The sequence below is a fragment of the Primulina huaijiensis genome, chromosome 8 (assembly GCF_012295235.1).
Source record: "Primulina huaijiensis isolate GDHJ02 chromosome 8, ASM1229523v2, whole genome shotgun sequence".
Classification (NCBI taxonomy): Eukaryota; Viridiplantae; Streptophyta; class Magnoliopsida; order Lamiales; family Gesneriaceae; genus Primulina; species Primulina huaijiensis.
The window spans coordinates 22,741,278-22,764,880 of NC_133313.1; the positions used below are offsets into that span (position 1 = coordinate 22,741,278).

The window sequence follows — 23,603 nt, forward strand, 5'->3', positions numbered from 1 at the left end:
AATTTTTTATATATATTTACATTCTAATCATATATAAAGTGAATTATATATTATAAAATGATCAAAACTCAAAATCTCCTACCCACTCGACCCATCTCGACCCAAACGCGATCCAAACCCTAAACCCTAAACAAAACCCTAAACCGAACCCCTAACATTATCACTCGACCCACGCGACCCAAAATTGAAACAATTTACCACCCATGCGACCCACCCTAAACCAACCCCTAACATTATCACTCGACCCACGCGACCAAAAATTGAAAGAATTTACCACCCGCGCGACCCACCATAAAAATACCCTTAACATTATCACTCGACCCACGCGGCCCAGAATATTTAATCCACTCGACCCAAACTTAAAAATCTACAGCACATATTACAATCTTGTCCACTCGACCCACTTACCACCCCTTGAACAAAATTAAAAATTCGCCACAAACACATTAAATATTAATAAAATCAAATCGATTATCTTTAAATTCAAACAAATTACATATAATTCAATCCTATCTTCTACCAAATTCTCCTACGGACGGAAATCTGTTTTTTTTCCTTCCACGTCTTCTCTTGATAACAGGTGGCAGTACTAACATATCATCACGTGGCCACTCGTTCTGATTCAGAACAGGATAAATTGGCTCAGAATATGCTAAAGACCATATCATAACAGAATAATACTCTGAGCACAAGGAATAAAAATTAACATCACAAAAGTAACTCGCTGCAATTGCATGAGAACATGGAATCTTGTCAATATCAAATTTTCTACAGGTACATCTCTTCGATTCCAAATCCACAATATCACTATTTGTAGCACTTCGAACATCGAACTCAAGACGGCCCAGCTCATAAACTTGATATCCCCGACCAATATTAAACCTTTAATGCAGAATCGACTCAACAGTTGGAGTGAAATTTGTTGTTGATGCGATGGATGCATTTCGATACCTTGAAACCCAAGATATCGTCAAAGTCTGCAAAGAATTTAGTAGTGCAATGATTGGAAGTTGTCTTTATTCACGCAATCTTGCATTTATTGATTCAACACCATTAGTTGTCATAATGTTATACCGAGATCTTGGACTATATGCTCGAGTCCATCGATCCAATGAATCACTTTCATTCAAAAACTTTGCAGCATCGGGATATATTTTCTTAAACTTTTCGTACTCCAAGTCAAAGTCGATTTGCTTGTAAATTTTTGCTAACCGCATAAACATTTCGGTACAACCCTTCTTTTTGCAACGAATTTTCATATTTTGTTACAAGTGCCATATACAATGACCATGATGTGCATTTTTGTAAACGTTGGCAAATGCAGCAATGATGCCCGGATGTCTGTCTGAGATAATCACCAACTCGTCCTCATCAACCACTACTTCCAAGAGCTTCCTCAAAAACCAACACCACGAAGCAATGGATTCTACATCAACAACAGCCCAAGCCAAAGGATATTGATGAAAATCTCCATCTTGTGCTGAGGCCACAAGTAAAGTACCGTCGTACTTTCCTTTCAACCATGTACCATCAATAGATACGACTTTTCTCATGCATCTATATCCTCTTGCACATGCGCCATATGCTAAAAACAAATACTTGAATCTATTATGCTCATCTACTACTAAATCTATTATGCTACCAGGGTTCACTCTCTCGACCATTTTCAAATATGAAGGTAGAAGATCAAAACTTCTTTCAGGATCACCTCTGAAGATATCATGAGCAAGTTGTTTGCCTTTCAAGGCTTTGTAATAGGTAATGTCAACCCCCTTATTCCGCATCATTGTCATAATAGATTTTGGTTGAGGTGTTTTCTGTTGTCCTCCAAAGTTCTCTACCAACATATCACAAACGATAGATGAGCTGGCTTGTCGATGCCTTTTCCGCATTCCAGTCAAGTCACAATTGTGTGTGTTGCAGTATGTACGAATCACAAAATCTGTTGAGTTCTCGTGTTTTGAAGTCCAAATTCTCCAGCTGCAACCTTTATTCACACAACGAACCGAATAGATATTTCGAGAAGATTTGACAGTTTCAAACTCAAAAGACGAGTTCAAAGCAATTTTGGATAACACTTTCTTCACTTCGGTCTTGCTTGAAAATCTTTGACCAATAAATAAGATTGAACCATCGATAAATGAATATGTATCAGCTTGAACATGAGTCTCAGTATCATGAGCTACACTAATGTGGTGGATGTTAACATCGTTATCATCCACATGTACCGCATTTATATCCTCCACATCATTTTCTGTACTTCTCACATCATTCTCTTGCATATTTTCAGTTGATGTATTTATATCTTCTAATACATCATTACTGGTACAATGGTCATTTGAGACAAAAGTTCTATCAAAATAGTGATCGTACATATTTATTTCATCATCGACATACTCATCATCCAAATGAGTCAAATTTAAATCCGGTGACATGATATTTTCACTTTCAACAATATCAAGAGAAACAACACTTAGTTCAAATTCGACATGAAGTACTGGTCTTTCTTTTGCACATCCAAAATATAAGTATGCTTTCAAATCATTATCATCCTCAATATAAATTGGACGAATATTGCAATGCTTCACATCAGGAAGATAACTTAATTTCAACTTTTCTGTACCACCTAGATTCATAATTCTGTATATCTCACTTTTTATATATTCCATTGAACAAATATCAGAATCCAAAGGAATAGCTGCCCACTTACCACTTGGCCATGAACGCCATTTAAATATATTATCTTCATTAATTTCCCATTCACCGTTGTACTCAAAGAGAATAACCGTTGGCATAACCTACAAAACATAAATAAGAATATTAAATTATAGACAATATTATTTATTTTAAAAAAATATGCTAATGAATTGTTTCACTAGACACTACTCAACCAACATATCACTCGACCCACACATAAAACGTATGAAAAGCTCGAGTGGAGTGTGACGTGCACCTCGACCCAAATGTTTGAAGCTCGACCCACGTTTGTGGGTCGACCCACCTCGACCCACCCGTGGGTCGAGGGTGTGCACACCTCGACCTAGAGGCCATATGTGCGCTATCATGTTTGACTCACACTCCATCCATCTACGCGACCCACACAATCAACACGTTGTTATACTGTCATACTAACTCCACTAACAAAAATTCTAACAAAATACAACCAGAACTAAACTGAACAACATTCGAGTAATAACAACATTAGAGTATATACTTACTTCTCTAAGAATCTTCAAATTTTCAAATGATTTTTGATTATTTTATCGTGAAGAACACAAAAATAACGGGAATAAATGAAACCTCAAATCGGGGAGGTCCTGATATATCAATTAAAAAATAATTTTTTTAAAAAAAGTAAAAGCTAACTTACTAATTAATTACCTAATAAATTAACTCACCTAACTAACAGCAGTCAACTGCCTTTTTTCGATTTAAAAAAGTCAAAATCCTTTTTATTTAATTAAATTTAAAATGAGTGTATATTTTTTATTCCCCTTTTAGTGTATTCATTCTATACTTTCAAAGACTTTTAATGACCTTTTTTAAATGATGGACTTTTGTGGAGTTGATGGATTTTCATTGACTTTTATGGAATCTCATAGAATTGTAAAACAAATTTCATAGACTCTTATAGACTTTTTTTCAAGATTTTTGTAGACTTTTGTATACTTTTTCATAGAATTATGTGAATTTTGTAGTTTATAATTGAGATTTATTTTTTATTAATTTTTTTAAAATAATTATTGGACATAGATAACCTCTTCAATTTTAAATTATTTTTTTATTTATTTATGTAAATGAATTTTACTTACTTAAAAGTTAAATCAATTTAATTTGTGAAAAACGACAAATGAACTATCCAATTTATTGAAATCAAAATTTCAATTCTTTATGTCAATTCAACATATTAATGAACAATATTTTTATAAATTCATAATAAAATTTTATTAAAAGAACACTCAAAATAATGAATAGCCTTTTATAAAAAAAATCTAATCATTACTGACAATTTGATCAACATTGTTCTACATTTCATTGGCTATGGTATCCCTCCATGCATTAGCATTTGCTCGTTGTTGTTTTTGAGTATTAAATAACTGATCAAAGTCGTCACCTTCATAAACTTGTGCTGATGAAGACAATTGAGCTTCATTATATAGTTCAATTTGAAATTAATCAAATTGAGACTTCTTCCAAAGAAAATTGTGTAATATAGCACATGCCAATACAAGCCCTGTTAGGGGTGAGAAAAAATACCGAATTTTCGTTATACCGAGATTACCATAATAAAAAAATATTGAATTTACCGAATTTTAAGTATACCGAAGATTTCGGCACGATACGGTAACAATACCGAATTTTTCGGTACGGTAACGATATCCAATTTGAAAATTTTGGTATATACTGAAATAACGGAAAAATATACAAAAATTTTAAAATATATAATATTTTAAAACAATAAATTATAACTTTTTTAAAATGTAAGATTTTTTTGGTTTGGTATACCGAAAATTTTGGTATAGTATCGGTATGGATTTGCTTATACAATAATTTAAGATATAGATTAACTAAAATTAAATAAAATAATTAAAAATAAAATGTTATATAATAATTAATAAAAAAAATTTAAATTTTAATTATGTTTTTAAAAAGTACAAATAAAAAGAAAAATAAATAGATGAGAAAAGAATGAAAGTTTTTATTGAGTATGTGAATTTAGGATATTTATCAATTAAATGTACATACAAATCTTTAGGTTGAATCAAAGACTTTTGTTGACATTTTATTGTTGTACCTTAGGCTATAATTCTTGTACTTAATAGAATTCCATAGAGTCATTAAAAGTCTATTGATATTTTGAATACCTATAGACTTTTGTAGAGTTTTTAAAAGTCAAGTTTGAATACCACATGACTTTTTAAAATTCTACAAAAGTTTACATTGAATACCACTAAACTTTTATGGAGTATATAAAAGTCTAGTTTGAATATCTCTAGATTTTTAAACTCCATAAAAGTCATTAAAAGTCTATAACCAATACACTCAATAGAGACAGGGTCACTGTTTGGACCATCAATATAGAATTGGAGAAAACGTCAATATAGAATTGGAGAAAATGCAAACAATTGTAAATTGTGACGTAAACAAGAATCCGAACCAAAACGAATCGTCGTCTCCGCTCCTTTTTCACCGATCCTGGACGCCGAATGATACAAGTAAAACAGGACATTTCGAAGCTCTGCCACAACACTGAACTGAAATATCTTCTCGTCAAATCCTGCATCCACATCCGTTAGTAGGAACAGCAATCAAAGGACAAATACCATTAATCGGAACAGCAACGAGCTGAATCTGTGGTTTACAAAATATAAAGAATGAAATATTAGTAGCATGTTTTTTTAGGGTAAATAACTCTGGTGTTCGGTAATTTTTTAAAGAAGTTTACATATGACTAGTCAACTGTGCTCCCTCTACCTCAATCCCCCGCACTCTTGTCGCTTCCGATGTACTCTAGTGACCTCCGCCGTACTGCGCCGCCACCAACGTCGCCGCCTTCTCAAGTACTCTCCCTCACCCACCCACACATCCTCACCCATTCCCTCAGTCTTCAAGCTCTCTGATGATTCCATTCAAATAAAAGTAAAACCACCTCCTCTTACTTCCCTCCGAAAATTCCAAACGCGACTAGGTCAACTCCTTGATGACAGCCTCGAATCTTTTGACGACCTTAAAACTGTTATCACCGTTGATAACCGCAATGGAGGGGGGGTCGTAATCACTTGCAAGAGGTCCACCGTTGAGTTTTTTGTTGCAATTTTACTTTCCAGTTTCGTGATTATTTTTACTTCCAGAGCTTTATTTAAGCTCCGAAAATATGATGGTGAGAGGCTGATCTACAAGAGAGATCGGAGCCTTGGTGGCAGGGAAGTGGTGGTAGGGAAAAGTCAGGGCTCTTTGCCGACAACACATAAATCGGCGGCATCGAGTGGGGAAAATTCCGATTATTTTAATCAGAAGAAAAGAATACCGACACAGATGTGGGGAAGGAGGAAGGAAGTGTTACCTCAGTGGTGGCCTCAGGTTTTGAATTCGGGTTCCATTGAAACAAGCAATACGGAGGAATATCAAAGAATGGCTAATCAATTGACCCGAGGTAGGTTCTGTTTCTAATGTCTCTGTTATGGCGTATATGAAAGAAAGACCGGTCTGTGCTTCGAAATCGTTAGAGTTGACTTGATAGCACCCTGAATCTCACGCCAAAATCATTTAAATTTTAATTTTGAAATCTCATCCCGGCGCATGAGAAACGCGGTTATTGTTCTGGGATTGAGGTAGCACACTGATACGGAAGGAAAAGGTCGCTGTTCAATTTTTTTTTTTCAGGCAGTGAAACTATCCTGTGGTATTTTTGTTTTGTTCCTGTGTTTTGGAGACTTAAGAGTCTGCATTTGAAATCCAAGGGTTTAACTTAATTTGAAATTGAAAATTAAGATAAAGGGTGAGTGAGTGAGTTCCTGCATCATCTTAGTTTATGATCTTGGATTTTGAGTCAGTTTAGCCCCTGTTTGAAGGTTGTCTGATCTTTTGACCTCAGTTCAAATCTTAAACTTTAATTTCCAGAAATTATGGACCGCAAAATGAGCGGCCAAGACATTTTGGCAGATGACATTGTTCAGGTTTGCTCTTTCCTTCTAACTAGCATTCCTTTAAATATGATAGCTCATGAGTTTATCTCAATCTTTAAACTCTCACTTTATCTTTATAAGAACAATATGTGGTGTATTTTCTTCGGCATGGAATTTCTAGTAGGTGCCGAGTCTGAGAGGCACTTATTGGTGTTATACATTTATTTAGAAATTCCGAGGAAATGTCGAAACTGATATTTATACGCTAGCTGCTGTCTTTTAGATGAGACAATTAGTTACTATGTGATAGACAAGCAACATTGGAAAAGGCAGTGGCCAGAACTTAAGACCATGTTTTCACATTTTGATTTGTAATTTGCTCATTTGATGTGTTTGGTCTGATTTGTTTTTTGGTGCGGTGGGATCATAAAAATGCAATCAATGAACTTTTCCATTGCTCTCTCTCTCTCTCTCTCTCTCTCTCGGTCTCTCTCTCTCTCTCTCTCTCTCTCTCTCNTGATCAGTCAAGACCGCGAGATACATTTTTGGATGATTCAAGCATGAAGCACCAGGGATAGAGATTTTGTTTCAGTCTTTTATTTATGTTCAAAATTCAAATGTCAATATACCATGTGCGCTATGAACACGGGATATCTTTTTAAAATATGAACTTATCTTGGTAGTAGTTTTTAGAAACTATTGTGTATAAATAATGTCGTTGAGGGGACACAAGCAGTCTTAAGGTTTATTCTTGAATTTAAAGTGACTATATGCTGAGCCTTAATTGTTTCTGTTGTCCAGGGACAATTTTTTTTTTAAAGAAGGTAAAAATAATGAACTTGATTTTAGGGCCTCAACTGGGAAGCACCTTTGCATTGCATGTTGTTAAACACAAGAAGTTGTTGTCATTGATATCCACATTTAAACTAAGAAGCAAAAAGAGAATGTGAGGATATATATCCTATTGGTGGGGTTAATATCACGGAGGAAGACTGCCATTCTTGTGGTGATCATATTGGATAAGTTGCACAAACTTTACCCTGTTTGTTTGCATCTGGAGCTGACCAGTAAAATACGATTAAGTGATATTTTTGTCATTTTTCCTGGGCGCCACAGTTACGTCATATATGCAAGTCCTATGGAGTGAGGACCTTCACTGACACTGAAAATGCACGGGATTCTCTCTATCGTGCCTCAATCAACTTTGTTTTGAATTACTGTGAAAGGTATGTTTAAATATAGTATGCACAGCCGTGTAGAATTGCCAAGATGCATATCAGGTTCTTATGTCGTCTTATGTCATTTATCTTTTGGCAAATAAGTAAATTGATCTCGTTTTACCGTAGCATATCCGATATATCCACCTCCGTTCACATTAATGGTGAGGATGCCAGGGACTTTATTGCTGGGCTTGCTGATAACATTGGACTTGAGAACACTCGGGCTGCTAGAATGGTGTCGGCTGCTGTTGCTGCACACACACGATCTAGAATTCTGCAGGCATGGGTATGCTCCTCGGTACTTGCTACATGAGATATGATCATAGGTTTTGTCGCCAATATCTCTCTGAAAGATATACGAAACTTTCATTTTACAAATGTTTTTGGTCTAAGGTGTTTCCCAACATTAGAAATTCGGAGAAAGCTATTTTACGTCTGGCATTTTCTAAGTTACAGAATACCTCCCATCAAACATCGTAACACATCTTATTCCTTGAAGATTAAAAATTGTGTACATACATTTCCCATATTAAAAAAAAGTTTTCATCTAAACTACTTTGAATATACAAATAAAGACATCTCAATATCCTTGGTGAAGGCAAATGTTGTTTTTGATGGTCAGATGTTTGATGGTGTCCTTCATGCCAAGGACATAACAATGATTGTACTTTTTCGCTTTAAATATCTTATTTTAATAATCTTCTCTCAGGCATTAGAAGTTCAAAATAAACATTCTGAAGCACTGGTCGAATTGTTCAAAGTATGTCTCATTCACCGGATCTTCCCTCCTGGGGAGAGTTCGGTAAGTGCTGCTGACTCCTTTTTGCTCTTGGCTATCATTTTTTTCCTTGGTGCAAAATATTTTCTTCTCAGTTTTTAAGATAATATACGTGTCTGTGCCATCGATTCATCCAAATGCGCCGCGCCCATGATAACAATTTTTTATGTACTGGTACTGGAAGATTAAATGGACTTTACATGTAAAAATGCCCATAGTCTGTTAGGTTTAAATGGGGTCAACCCATTTAACTTATAAAGGAATTGAACAATAACCGCCTGCATCCAAAATTGTCAATGCATATCTTATCCCAAAATCGCCCCATCCTGCCACGTCATACTTAGATTTGTTTGCCTCTTTTTATATTTTTTCTGGACAATAAAACTGATTTATTATTTACATATCTCCAAGGAATTTATGTGCTTGCAAGCCCACGATTCACTTAACTCAGTACTATTGGTTTTAATATTTTTATATCTGTTTCTGCAGCTCGAGATGGAAATGGTTGCCCGAGGCCTTGCAAAGTCTTTGAGCGTGGAACAAAGAGAATTGATTTTTACTTCATTCAGTATCATCTGTGGCAATGAAATGCATCAAAGCATGGCAGAAGCATTGGGTTTGGTATGCACAGTCTTGCCTTAGACCTTCTAAACCCTTGTAGTCCATGTTAATCTTCCTTTGCCTATTGTACACGAGTATAGAAGCTTCCTAACCTACTGAATGCATTGAGTCTATCGCCTGTTGGGGAGAAGTAGAAAAAAATGGGCATGCAATTTTATAATATTCATGTACAGTGGGAGGAAGACTGCTCTCGCTTTTGTGTTGCCGTGAGTTTCGGTTGTCACAAGAAATGAAGCATAGATTATAGCATGAAAGTTGTGAACTCCATACAGTTTAATCATATATTCCTTATTCCATTTGGTTTATTCTGTCTCGATTCATTACAATTATTTAAATGGAACGTTGTTGTTCTTGCGAGGCTGACACAGGTAGGAGTGGAAGATCAATGAGGAAACCAGCGTTCATAAACTCTAGATTTCTTCATACAATTTGCTGATAGGTGTAGAGGTGAAAAACACGTAGCTCAAATTCTGTCTCCGCATTATGATTGTTGATTAATATAGCACGCACGATGTAACTTCAAATCAATTTGGGGAACATTCTTATTTAGAGAAGTACAGGTTATGAAAAAGTGTATAATTTTCAGTATGATACATAAATAAATATAATAGTAGATGCGAATGTTATTGACTAAATTAATTGTCCTTTTTACGTGAATAAAAGATTTGAGTTAATAGCAATTGACGCATGTATGAGTTGGTTTACCCAAATTTGGAAATTCTGTATGGATTTGATGCAATTGACCTAGAAAGAAAGTCTCAATCAAAATGCCGAAGCCAGGCAACCCCGATGTGTAGCTAACCATTACTAAATTTGAATTAAAACAGATGAGTTGTTCATAAAAAGTAATTTCGACAAACTTGAGATTTGATCGTGTTTGCAATTTTAATGTGAACTACGTCGATTTAGTGGTCGTGTATATACAAGTAGGGGATAAGACCTATTTTCGTCATAGTAGTTTGCCACATTTCTCGTGTCAGTCTCTCTTCATTGTTGACTGTTTAATTAATCCCTCAAGTTTCCGAATTCTTCCCTATCATTACCTTGACGTTAAGATTAACGTTGACCCAACATGTGCCTCTCGCATGGGCCATTTCTTATCCCCAAGTCTTCTTCCCATTTCACTCTCCACAATTACAACCCTAATCCCCAAATTCTCCTAAATCAGATGAGGGAAGGTCGATTGGTTGGAGACACCACAGCGAACTCGAAGTACACTGTTTTCAACGATGTAAGCATGATATACTTGATTAATTTGTTGTTGCAAATTATTAAAATTTTACGAACGATTTTCTTTAGAATTTTTTGAAATAATTGTCGCTCATAGCATTGGAGTTTGAAGGCTAAACTTTTTTTTTTTTTCAATGTGGAATGTTTTGGCATTATTTGTTTCAGAAGTTTGAAATATTTCTTCATTTCAACTAAATCACGCTCTTTGAATACAAAAGCATAATTGTAGCTCTTTTTTTTTTTTTTCAATTTTCCATTTCAGTCGAGAAAGCTCTCATCGTACATTCACTGATTTTTTAATTTTCCATTTCAGCCAATTTTTGAAATTTCATATTAGTAGTAGATATTGGATTCGCTAAACTGGAAATCGTATATGGCTAAACGATGTACACATTCTATGGAATTCACCCCAAATTATGGTAATGTTTATGTTTTTTAAGGTGATGGATTTCTAGATAAATTTATTGAGGTTTATGACATGTACTTATTTTAATATCTTATGTGTTTAGGCTGGATGAGAGAACCTATTCTTGTTACAATTAAATTGTATTACAATGTTGCAATGGAAACCAATAGCATGAGGAAAATGTACAAAGGTGGGAGTATTGAATAATTTGATTTCGTTGATATGGACAAGATACGTTTGATTGAACTTTGTGGTAATGATTGTAGAGGAAGTAGGATGCATGGAGAAGATAGGTGCAGATTTTAATCTGCACAAAGCCGGTAAATCTATGAACAATGGTAGGTAATTGGAAAGTGATGCTGATATGGTTGAAATTAGGAACCATGTCCGCAAAAACTTTGAAGTAGAAATTTATTTTGAACATGATGGATTTATTTCAATAAACAGATAGATGCAACTGGTGTTTTAGAGAAACAAAAAGAAGTTCAAACGATAATAAGGGTTGGAACCAATGATGAAGATGATGTTGAATCTTACGATAGTGAATTTGATTTTGATGATATGAAAGTTTTAAGGAGAAGGAGAAAAATATAATAATTGATAGTGATATTTTCAATGAGTTGTTTGAGAGAATGCAAGGAGAGGAAGGGGACGATGATTGTGCCAAAAGCGATGAGTTAGGGAATGCATTTGATTATGAAGAGAGAGAGATCCAAAATTTTTTTTAACATATGAAGATTCAGAAAATCCCTATTTGAAGCTTGGTATGCTAATTAGTTCTAGAAAAGAGGCAAAGTTTGAGATAGAAAGTCATTGTATCGGAAGACAAAAGTAGGCTTTGAGGTGTGCGGAAAAACCAAAGATGTAAATGGGATATTCTTGAGTCACCAATTAATACAGACACTTGTTGGCAGATAAAGACATTCGAAGCTGGGCACAAAAAACTGGTTGAGTTCAACTTTTGTGAATAACATGTGTGAATGCTTCAACAGCATGATTTTAGATGCAAGGGAAAAACCAATAATTTCAATGTTAAAAAAATTAAGAAATTTGTTGATGGTCAGGTTTCAAATGAACTTAGAAGAGGTCAAGAAATGGAATCGTGTAATGTGTCCAAAAATCAAGTTGTGCTGGCGAAGAATTGTGATCAAGCTTTTCTTGCGCTTTAAATCTCCAAATAAAATGTTAGTCTTTTATGCTCAAATAAATCGCAAGTGCTCGAGTCAAGTTATAATATAGAGTACGGAGTACGGATATCGTCTCACAGAGACTGTATCGAACGATTATTATTTTCAAAAATCAATTTTTAGCAAAGCGTAGACGAAAATTTGAATTGTAAGTTGTCTAATAAATTCAAGATAAAATGTTATCAAAATCAGCTAAACTTCAATAATCAAATGAAAAACAATAATACAATCAAGCATAATACAGAAGTCTAACAATTACTTATATAAAACAAAGTTTCGGGATAGGATCTTCTTAAATCTCAACAAATAAAAGAGTTTAGCTCCTAAGCGACATAATAAATCTCAAACAATATTTAAACACAAGTGTTTAAGCTAGAAATACTAAAAGAAACCAATAATAAAAAAAGAACGCTGCACAAAAAACCTAATTTCTTTGCTTACCTCCTCAACTCTTTGTTTTTTTTTTTCTCTTCCTTGTGCTTGTTGGCTGCTGATAAAAACTGACATCTCCCTTAATTTTTCGTCCAATAACGTATCCGGCTGAATAAGAATGCAACAATTCACATACTCTCCACAGCTAGATGGTGGTACGTTCTTATTCCCAGACTTTGGTACTCTATATCGAATATGCCACTGACCCTGTCCCAAATTGGCAAACTCTGCACCCTTGTCTTTCCCGTACGATGCTGGAAAGAATTGTTGATAAAATTCAGTCTTAAAGATGTTCCAGGTAATGGTATACCTCGATGCTCCAATGCCCTCTTTGTCGTGAGCCACCAATTCTTCGCAACATCATGCAATTGGTGTCCAATCAGTTTGACTCGGCGCTCATCCGTGTAATCCAATGACCGAAGAAGAGATTGACCAGCGCTCCGGTGTTGACTCTTCCGTTAGGTACTGGTGATTTTGTGGTATATTGTGATGCTTCTCACATATGATTAGGTTGTGTTTTGATGCAGCGAGGCCATGTTATTGCTTATGCTTCGAGAAAGTTGAAGCCACATGAGATTCGTTATCCGATTCATGATCTTGAATTGGCTGCCATTGTGTTTGCTTTAGTATTTAACCCTATTAAGCCTCGAAAAATCCTTCAAAGTTGGAAAAGATTTGATTATGGAAAATTTTCTTCTTTACTTGCGCTCGGTCATGAAATCCCGCCCTGGCGCGAGTTGTTCTGTCTCTGCACTTCGTCAAGTTCTTCGGCGCGTTAGCGCGAGCTATGGTATCTCGTTCTTTCATTCTTCCACCTATCGCGCTGGGGTAGTCGAGCAATCCCGCCCCAACGCAATGTGATTCGTCCCAATCTTGAATTTACCTTTTTCGCACTGGGGCGATTTGGAACTACTGTCCTAGCGCGAGCTTTTCTGTGTTGCTTCTTTATCTTCAGCTAAATTTTCATATTTTCTACTAATTTCCTGCACATTCATAAAACTCGATGAGTCGTGATCATATGCAGCAATTAACGACAAAATGAATAAATTGTAGACTCAACTCACACAAAATTATACAAATATAGACTCCAACGATGCAATAAAACATGTAAATATGACTTATCAAATTGCAAGGATGCATCTGCTTTTAGTCATTTGATGACTGATGAGACACTTTCACATCACAGGGTTACTCTTTATCAACTTGTGTAGGATGAGTTGCAATTGTAGGAAATGGGATTTGATTGGAATTATGTAGTGTCCAAAAACTAGTACACGTAAACCCCACGCATAAATATAAAATTTAATTTGATTAATTAATGATTTAAAATGGTGCATAATACATTATTAAATTATTTTAAATCTTCATATGCTCATGTTTATACAATTTAAAAATTTTTTCTCGAGTTTTAGCTTTTCATGCTAATATTCGATGTCGGATCGGGGAAAGAGGACCAGAGACGATTAAGGTCCAAAAATTGAATGTTATATTTTATTTTAAGTCAAGAAAATTATTTATTTCAAATGATTTACGGATTTTAGTATTTTAAAGTTTAATTTAATTTATTATGCGAGTTATAAAATTTTAAGAGTTTAAAATGTTCCTCAATATTTTATAATGATTTTTATGCCATAATTAATTTGTTTAATTAGTATTTAAGTTGGATTAGGATTTTTAGTATTTTACTTAACAATTTTTTTTTTTTAAAAAGAGGAGATCTAATCTTGTTTAAATTTGGCACTTAATCTTTTTAAATTAAAGGGGTGTGAGTTTTATTATCTAATGCTTGTTTAAATTATTGAATAGAGTTTTAATCTACCTAAACAACCCTCAAACTCACATAATCATCAAAACCCACGCACACAAGTCCCGTCTCTTTTACTCACGCACACACAATTTCACACACAAGCCATACGCACAAAACAGCCGTGAACCTTGCAAGCTTTGGAGCCTAGGATTTTTAATTTTTCTAGGTCCTATCATCACCAATCACTCACCCACACGTAGTGTGGTGGATTCACGTCCCTTTTATGCAAGAAAAATAACCGAAATGTTGCTCTGATCGTCCACCGACTTCCCCGCAACGATATTCGACGGTTCGAGCGTTTAAAAATGCAAAGCCATGTCTAAACCCTTCTGTAACGCATTGATCATGTTATATATTGATATTTGATGATAAAAGTGCACGAGAAACAGTTTATATGACTGCATATGAATTAAAACGGTTTTAAAAAGAGTTTGGACATTTGTGCATGTAACTCATGTTTTCTTCCCAAAATTGTGGTGTGTACTTCGGCTGGGCTCATGGCTGGGTTAGGGGATGTGTTTAGACATGGTTTAGTGATCTGGTAAGGATTAGAAAGGGCCTGGAGGGACAGCAGAGCCGCTGGAAGTGAATAGGGCATGTGCGATTCTTTTTGCATGCGTGTAGGTGTTGTAGGGTTCGAGCTTATGGTTTCATTCAGGGGCTGGGTTGGGGCTCTTGACTCTGGTTTAGACAGTTTCTAAGGGTCCTAGGATGAGCCTAGTTAGGTTGGCCTGGTTGGTTAGGGAAGACGGCTGGAACAGAAACGTGAAAGCTGCGCAGATGGGGTCTCATGAAGGAGCTGTCACGGTTTTGGCTTGTTGGAGGCTTGGGCTGCGGGTCTGAGCTGGAAAGGGTTGGAACAGGGTCTCATGGAATGTCTAAGGGTCGAGTCTACGGTCTGGTTCAGGTCTGGTTCGCGTTGGTTTAGGTGTGAAGTCGTGAAATGCGTATTCGGGTCATAGTGCATCTCATGGGCTGTCTTGGATTGGCTGTTGTTCACATTTTAAGTGGTTCGAATATGTTTCGGGGATAGTTTAGGATCTTGGACAGTAGGTTAGGGTGTTGGCTACGTATGGTTCGAGTCCCGAGTCGTTTGGTAAATCGTAAGCTATTTTATTTAATCCGGGAGTCGTACGCGTCCGAGTGCATCTTTGGGACTATGTTTGTTTGGTTACTTTATGAGGTTGTGGCAACATATCCAGGGTGTTCCAACGAAGTCCACAATGTTCGTAAATATGTACCACGTGGAAAATAATTATTTTTGAACTATGTGATTTGTCTTGTGGTCAAATTATGTTACGGGTTTGGAAGCCGGAGAACGTGTCCGGGGACCTCTCCAACCTCTTCGGAGGAATTATGTATGTTAGGGAGTGGACATCTAGTCCAAAGGCCATGGTGATTTATGTCAGCCCAGTACTATGGTTTAGTTTGATCAAACGATTTATGTGTATGTGCCACTTGCATTGAACTGAACTCTACGAAAAATTATTTACGGTTACAATTATGCATAACAAGTATGAAAATATGATTTTATGATTTTTATGAAATTGTTTATGCAGAAAAATTGCGTTATACATATTTATACATATAATACATCAAATGATTTCAATGCATCTTCTCTACTCTAGTAGGTGAGAAGCCCCACTATATTTATTAACTTGCGCATGAACATCCTCTCAATTCTCGCTTACATCGGGTTTTCATCAAATAAAAACAAAATATGTTTCCCTACATTAAATTAGAAATTTCAAATTTTAAAAATAATTCATAAACTAAGCATGATGATCACATAAGCAACTAACAGAGTTACAAAATATAAAGTAAATTAGTAATTAAATAATCATGCTATGTAAGCCTATCATAATTTCATAAAAATAAAAATTTAAGGATGTATTTGCTTTAATCTACTGAAAAAAATTACAAAGCCACCTCGAAATTTATATTCTGCAATGATAGAGATACACTCTATGCATATATAATATACACATCTATGATCAATTTATATCCACTTCAAAATTTCATAAAACTTCACAAAACAAGCATGCTACCAAGATGATAATTGAGAAACTACAACAAAATCATGAAAAATAATGAATTATTTTTACCTTGACAGATGTTGTAGTAGGATCGAATCTGGAATTGCTATATCTTCTTTGAGTTCGTCGTGGTGTTTCCGACCAATCGCCCTTCCCTCCTTTGATTCGAGGATTAGGGTTATATTTGTGGAGAGTGAAATGGGAAGAAGTGTTCGACTGATTTGTGAAAAGAAATGGATCATGATTAACGTTAATCTTAACATCAAGATAACGATAGAGATGAATTTTGGAAAAAATTGGAAACTTGATGGTTTAATTATGAAGTCAACAATGAAGAAAGACTGAAAAAAAAAAACGACAAATTGTAAAATAGAGAATACAAGATCTTTTGATTAAACAATAAAACAAAAAAAGTCATCTAATTAGATTTGGATTGTGCAAGGTTTGAGGAAATCTTTGACGGTCACCGTGAGTCTGTTGTGTAAAATTAATTCCCAAATAATGACAAGTAGTCTCTTCATCCATCATCCCCTCTCTAATCTCTTTCCCCCCATTCAAACCCTAACCCCCTTCCTTCATCTTCTTCTTCCTTGATTAATAACTTTTGCTCTTCCATATATATTATAATATTATTATGTGTAAATACAACACAAAATTTCATTTTCTTCGATGGCCGAATTTTGAATTTTCGTTTTACGATTACCTTTTCCCCACCACGCCCCCATAGCCCATCATACTCCATTCGTACACTTTCTGTCTTCTGTTGTACAGCTGATCCAAACCCCACCATTTTTTCTTTCTTATGTTTTCGTCTACTTCTCCCTCAATCTAGGGTTCTCTTCTCCCTTTTGATTTCTGTTGTATCCTTATACGAATTCCACCTTATTGTCCAATTTCTTGCCTCTGGATTACTTTGCTTTCAATCGACTTTTCCTAGGTTTTTCCTCTTAGAATGACGATTTTGGCTCCACTTTAATGGATGCCCTCCTCCACATTTTGCGATTATTTGTTCATTAAACCCTCACTGTTTCTTCCAGAACTTTCCTTCTTCTTTCTGTTACCATAGAATAACAGAAAAAAGGTTAATTTAGTTTTAAGTGTTATGGCTTATCAGCAGCAGCAGCCGGTAATACCGAGTCCTAGCTCAGGCTCAGGTCCGGGCGGATTTCAGTACGTGAATTCTCCATTTGGGGACACCACTTTCACTAAAGTCTTTGTTGGAGGCTTGGCGTGGGAAACTCAGAGTGAAACCATGGGTCGGTATTTCGAACAGTTCGGGGAGATTCTTGAGGCTGTTGTCATCACTGACAAGAATACTGGTCGATCCAAAGGATACGGTTTTGTGAGCTCTTGTTATCCTAATTTTAATACCATTTAATAACATAGCCTCCATTTGGTTCTATTTTTTTAATGTTTTGTTTTTGGACTGGAATTGTGTGAAGTTTCCGGCTTAGAATCTGGACTATTCAGTATAATTAAGTTACACGTAAACCTTCCTTCAAATTATAATTGATGCCACTTGACTGCTAAATTGTTCTATCATCTTCTCAAATTATAATTGATGCCATTTGACTGCTAAATTGTTCTATCATCTTCAATTACAAACTGATTCTGTGATTGATTTTTTTTCCCTGAAATGGAAATTTGGGTAAATGAATGACTTGGTTTTGTAATGGTGTTTGCGTGGAGGGTTTAGGTGACTTTCCGGGATCCTGAATCTGCTAGGAGAGCTTGTGCTGATCCAACTCCAATTATTGATGGCAGGCGTGCAAATTGTAACCTAGCTTCACTGGGGAGACCTCGGCCAGCGGTTCCTTTTGGTAATGCACCTAATTTTGGTTGTGAACTGGGGAAAACTTGTACGATCATCAATAGCATATTGGATTTCCTTTAGGCTACCCAATTATCAAATTTGTGGAATGATTGGCTTGAAATGTCGTAGTGGACCTGACTTTTCCGATTTCAAGGATAATTATAATCTTGCATCTTTTCATTCACTCATAAAGCTCTACCCTGTTATACTGCCTATGGACTTGATCAAAATTTCTGAATGCATGATTTAGAGAAAATTTTGTTATGGTGGTTTTTACTGTTGTGCTAAATAATTTTGTCACCTATCAGCTATCAGAAAACCAAGCAATCCATAAAACTTGTACACCTGTCAATTTTTTTCATTATTTGGAAATATATTTTTAATTGGTGTCAAATATACTTTTATTCAGAGAGGCTGAAGAGTTAATGTATTATCATTCACACGTGAGTGAAACTTACCACCGTGTTATTCCATGCAAAATTTTGCTGTAGCTCTTGGAATACTGCTTCTCAAATTTTTAATTGGATTGTTTGTCAAGTGGAGCATGACTGTGGCCTGTGAGCCAAGATATGGGTTTTTCGGTTTTAAATTTCTGCAAATGCTGTTATGGTTTTTTTGCTTATAGGGCGTCTCAGATCTCCATCACCTTATCTTGGAGGTTTACCAGCTGCTAGGGGTGGTTATGTGGGAGGTTTTGGCTACCAGCAACCAGTTACTTATGGCTTTCAGCAAGGCTTAATGTATTCTCCTTACGGGTGAGCTTCGTGTCATGATCTAATATTCTTATGATATTTAAAATATTTTTTTAAGTTCGAGAAACTGGATTGTCCATGATGTACATCCACACGCCTGGAATTTTCAGTGAGCTGAAACCTTATTTTTTATGTGATGTCATTGGGAAACAGAAAGGAATTTGGCTAAATTATGTAGGATTTAGTAAAAATTGTTGGGTTTTCTATATTTAGTCTTGCTTAGTTGTTACTAAGATTTCGTTAGATAAATACCACTTCTACCAATTTTTTCATGCATTTAGTTACCTATCTTTTATCATCTTTATGACTTTACAACCATTGTCTCTTCTTGTATTACTTTATATTCACCCCGAGTTGCATTTTGAGTGTGGTATATTCTTACGATTAACTATTTCAACTCATTGATTGATACAGATATGCTGCGTATGGTCCTGAGTATGCTTATCATCAGGTTTGTAGCATTGAGAAAACTGCTTTGGATTTTATTTATTACTATAATTTCTTTTTAGGGAACATTACCAAAAGACTACCCTTGACATTTTCATAATAAAGAAGCCTGTGGATTAGAACTTGTATAAAAGAACCAACTGTACCAAATTTCATCTCGAAAGACTTATTTGGTTGAAATCTCTTTTTTTCCCTTGATTACCTTTGGTTGATAAATTGGAAAATCATATATCACAATTGCTAAATTTTGAAGATAAAAATGTCCATGTAATAATATTTTAAATAAAATAAGAAATACTTAGCTCGAAAAGTTTTATCTTGCAACACAAAATAATAGTTGTATTATGCTTCAAAAATAATGAATAAAAACTTTAATATAAGAACACTTTTTCTATTAAAACTTCTATTAAAATCTAAGAATTACATATTGAATAGAATAAAATGCAAGATTTGACGAAAAGTTTTTATATGAAAGTTTAGTAAAATGGGTTTAGTAGACAAGATTTTTATTTCAGGGGCTTTTTGATTATGAAATTTTATAGTGCTGGTTATTTGATTACGCCGTGCATATATCATTTTACAATTCTGTTGTTATTTTCTATTAAAGGGTATTTACAGTCATTTTGGAAGTCAGCAATACCTTCATCTGTATGGTGTTCCTGGTGCTGTTAACACAACCGTGTATCCTTACAACCAGATGAACCAGTCTGTTCCTGGAAGCCATAGTTTTACAGCATTGCAGGGCTATGCAATGCCTGGCCATCAGATTGTGCAGTTTGGTGGTCCTAGTGTCAATGCAATCGCTACAACTTCCGTTCCAACTATTCCAGTGCCGTATCCTACTGGTAAATATGCTTGCTTTAGCAGACATGGGCCCATACGTTTGTTGAGTTCTTGGATTTTATATGACTAATTATATGGGGATTCATTTTTTACTGCATTTCCTTTTTTCAACTTTTATATCATGCCTGTTTACGAAGTACATTGGAATTGGATTTTGTCAGCACTATTAGAGTGCTAGAACCTGCTAATATTTGCACCTTGTTTGTAGCATTTGGCTGGAAGTCGAGGCACCAAACTAAAATTCTTCCGATGGTTGTTTTCCTAGTCTTTTTGGGTATTCTGTTGGGATACTGCAAGTTGTGGTGGCTGTTTAGATGATGATATTGATGGTGGTTTCATAACTTGTTCACTGCTATTTTTACTGTCCTGAAGTGTCTTGCTGGTTGCTGGCTGCAATGTTCAGTTGGATTAGGATGCCGTGGGGTTGTGTTGGGTTGAATGAGAATTGAATTGAGTGGCTAAGTTTGTATTCTAAGTGGGGCTGTGTTGTTTATTGTTCTTTATTTTTAAGCCCGACCAGTTATACCCATTTATTGCAGTCGAAAGAAGTAAATCTTAAGTCATACAATCTTGTGAAAAATATAATCCAAGTATGACTCTGTCCAATATATGTTGTGGAGAATGATATTGTTTGTTATCATTAATTCCTTTTAGACCTATAGCATTTGGCTCTATCTGATTTTTTATGCTCAAATGCCTTTCCCTTGTTGCATGAAGGCACCTGTTCTAGGTTATTCACATAAGTTGGTATCATCGTTATTTATTTTTGAACAGCCAGATCTGTGGCTAATGTGTTGGTTTTAACAGGTGTTGCGACAGCTCTTCCGCAGCAGCCACAGTTCATTCTGCCCGCACATTCACCTCAATTTATGCAGGGTAGCGGTTCTGACCAAAATACTGGGTGAGAGTTTGATCTGGGTAAGTTTCTCTTCCACCTCTGCATATGTATATTTTGCACTTGTCATTACTTGTGTAATTATTCTTATACTAGACGGAATTACTTATGTATTACTGATATTCCTTTTATCAGGTACCGTTAGATTGCAGCAGGACTAAGAACAGCAGTACTGCTACTTGAGTGGCGGGCTTCCAATCTAGCCTTGCAAATTATCTGTTTTGCATTCTAGAGGTATTTTATTAGTTTTGAAGAATGTGTCACGTTTGCTCATTTCAATTTATCTACATTTCAGCATTTGGTGTTTTGTGTTTGAGTCAGTCTTGAGATCAAGGTTAACACATCTAGTCCTCAGTGGGTGTTTGTTGGGGCCATCGTAGAGCTCTAGAATTTTTGGCAATTGACGAAGTGGTCTTACCAAAGTCTTGAAAATTTTATTAGATAATAGTTTTAGGCAATAATATTCCTTCTCATTCCCTCATTTCAGTGGTAGTAAATTGATATGGACGTGTAACATCTTGGATTCAGGAGGTTATTTTGTTTCCAGAGACAAAATCCTTTTCTCGTCAAGTAATGATGATTTGGTACCAAACAAGTTTTATATAGTCTGATTTGTTGTAACTTCTAAATTACTAATGTTCATTCATGTCATGTTTTGTACATCGCATGTGTGAATATTCGGTTTCTAGCTTAAGATCTCATATTTAATTCTTTCTGACTCGTATTCTTTCTCAAAAACTTTATTTTTAGAAATACAAATTGCTTCTCAAACCCAAATTTTATTCCGAGTCGTTCAGATGTTAGAGGTTCTGTTGTGTGCTTCTGACAAACGTGAAGCTAAAAGATTAAATGCTAGATTTCAAAGAGGAAACATATTTATTTCTGCACACAGCCCCTTGCTACCGATGATTCATGATATTATGCAGGTCTTACATTGTCACGTTCACCGGAGAAGTCAATGTCTGAGTCGCTCCTGATGGTGGAGGGAGGGAAATGGAATGTGCGGGTTGCACTTCCTTCAATATCATCCGTTATCTTCTAAAACTCTGTATTCTGTCAGCAGTCTGGATTGACTGGCAGTAGTCATCGCCTGATGGTGGCTGGAATGGGTATCTGGTTGCCATTTAATAAATAATAATAAAACTTATGCAAAGAATCCACCATGGAATCAACATATGATTCTGTTATTGTCCTGAGTTCCCAGCATTTTGGGTTTGTAGATATCTCTGGTGTCTGTGTTGCATCCTGCATTGTATTTGAACGTCGGGTCAGCATCTTGTGCATAATGCTAGGCTTTTTTAGGATTTATTTATGTCAACGGTGGTTGTCAAACAGATTAATTTAGAGCCTCACTTCAAAATATGAAAGAAGCTCAAGGTGGTCTTATGTTTTAACCGTGTTTGTTCTGTTATAACTGGTGCACTTCCTGTGTGCCCTCTCTCTTTCGACCAAGATTTGTGCATGGGAAACTTGTCGCATCATGGCAATATATGCACGAAAGCTTGTGGAGGAGCAGTGGGGAGGTTTCCCGTTTCAGGGTCGGTAAAATGATGGATGGTTTCAATTTGCTTTTGGTGTCATTCACACTCCCGTGGTACCTCAGTCATGACACATAAAAATTTCAATATTCTTTCGTGTGCTACTTATGATTTCTCAGAATGATTGGTCGTGTCATTCAGAGCAGCTTTTGATAATTTGATCCATTGCATGTTTTTGTTCAAGTGTACCAGGAGTTTTAAATACAATATTTGAAAGAAGAAATTGACGGAGAGAGCATCGGTATATGATGATTATGATTAACTTTGAAGCTAACCGAGAAGATATGGCGGTTTTTTTTTTTTTTTTTAAAAAAAATTTATTTGTGAATGTCAACAGTGGATTTGAATCTGGGGAAATGATTAAAAAGTCAATTTCAAAATACTTCTTTGGGGGATTGGGTGAGTTTGAAATCCATTGAGTTGCTAAACCATAAGCTAAATGTAATACAAGAAAAAAAAATTGAAATATAAAAAATTAATAGTTATCATCTAAATAAACACTTCTAATTAAGAGAAAACTCAGTCTTTACTTATTGTATGCAGGACAATATAATTAATAAACTTTATATAACTTCATTTTTAAAATAAAATGTTAATATTTATTTATCCTTATAAGTATTGTGAAAAATGGAGCATCTGTTAATTATTAGTAACCGTCATTTCCAAAACTTCAGGAGTGCTTCCAAAGATTCTATTTGTGCTTGAAAATAAACTGAAATTTTTTTTAGAATAGAGGATTCGACAAATAAATGATTTTAATAGCAGTATTTATTACAATACTAAAAATATTCTTATCCAAGTGTCAGCAAAAAATAATTTTAAATTAGACAAAATAATTGAGATAAGATTGTCTAAAAATATTCTCATTTATTTATCAAAGTACAAAATCAGTTTGGAAAAATTAGAGTGAGACCAACTTCTGGAGTTGAATAAATTAAACCAAGCAGAAGAAAGACGCAAAAAACTGATTTT

General features: G+C 35.3%; 3 protein-coding genes and 1 long non-coding RNA gene across 5 annotated transcripts; 3 read left to right on the forward strand and 1 right to left on the reverse strand.

Moving 5' to 3' along the window:
• Positions 1 to 352: 352 nt before the first annotated feature.
• Positions 353 to 2,869, reverse strand: LOC140983185 (uncharacterized). Its single transcript, XM_073450120.1, has 2 exons — positions 1,600 to 2,869; positions 353 to 899 (listed from the first exon to the last, which is right to left on the reverse strand). The coding sequence occupies exons 1-2, from the start codon at positions 2,793 to 2,795 to the stop codon at positions 665 to 667; spliced, it is 1,431 nt and encodes a 476-aa protein (XP_073306221.1). The 5' UTR covers positions 2,796 to 2,869; the 3' UTR covers positions 353 to 664.
• A 2,356-nt stretch (positions 2,870 to 5,225) lies between these two features.
• On the forward strand, positions 5,226 to 9,925 carry LOC140982754 (uncharacterized). Of its 2 annotated transcripts, none has more exons than XM_073449434.1 (7): positions 5,226 to 6,154; positions 6,622 to 6,677; positions 7,743 to 7,852; positions 7,973 to 8,132; positions 8,556 to 8,648; positions 9,114 to 9,245; positions 9,604 to 9,925. In XM_073449434.1, the coding sequence occupies exons 1-7, from the start codon at positions 5,449 to 5,451 to the stop codon at positions 9,679 to 9,681; spliced, it is 1,335 nt and encodes a 444-aa protein (XP_073305535.1). In that variant the 5' UTR covers positions 5,226 to 5,448; the 3' UTR covers positions 9,682 to 9,925. The 2 variants fall into 2 exon arrangements, with proteins under 2 accessions (XP_073305535.1, XP_073305536.1); XM_073449435.1 differs by having other exon boundaries at positions 5,228 to 6,154; positions 9,614 to 9,925.
• Positions 9,926 to 10,360: 435 nt separating this feature from the next.
• Positions 10,361 to 11,677, forward strand: LOC140982245 (uncharacterized). The gene is made up of 4 exons (XR_012176222.1): positions 10,361 to 10,476; positions 10,789 to 10,894; positions 10,985 to 11,071; positions 11,148 to 11,677. It is a non-coding gene; the product is annotated as an uncharacterized lncRNA (long non-coding RNA).
• Positions 11,678 to 16,828: 5,151 nt separating this feature from the next.
• Positions 16,829 to 22,487, forward strand: LOC140982820 (uncharacterized). The gene is made up of 8 exons (XM_073449554.1): positions 16,829 to 17,685; positions 18,040 to 18,163; positions 18,782 to 18,911; positions 19,323 to 19,359; positions 19,963 to 20,200; positions 21,006 to 21,116; positions 21,229 to 21,327; positions 22,020 to 22,487. The coding sequence occupies exons 1-6, from the start codon at positions 17,446 to 17,448 to the stop codon at positions 21,101 to 21,103; spliced, it is 867 nt and encodes a 288-aa protein (XP_073305655.1). The 5' UTR covers positions 16,829 to 17,445; the 3' UTR covers positions 21,104 to 21,116; positions 21,229 to 21,327; positions 22,020 to 22,487.
• Positions 22,488 to 23,603: the final 1,116 nt, after the last annotated feature.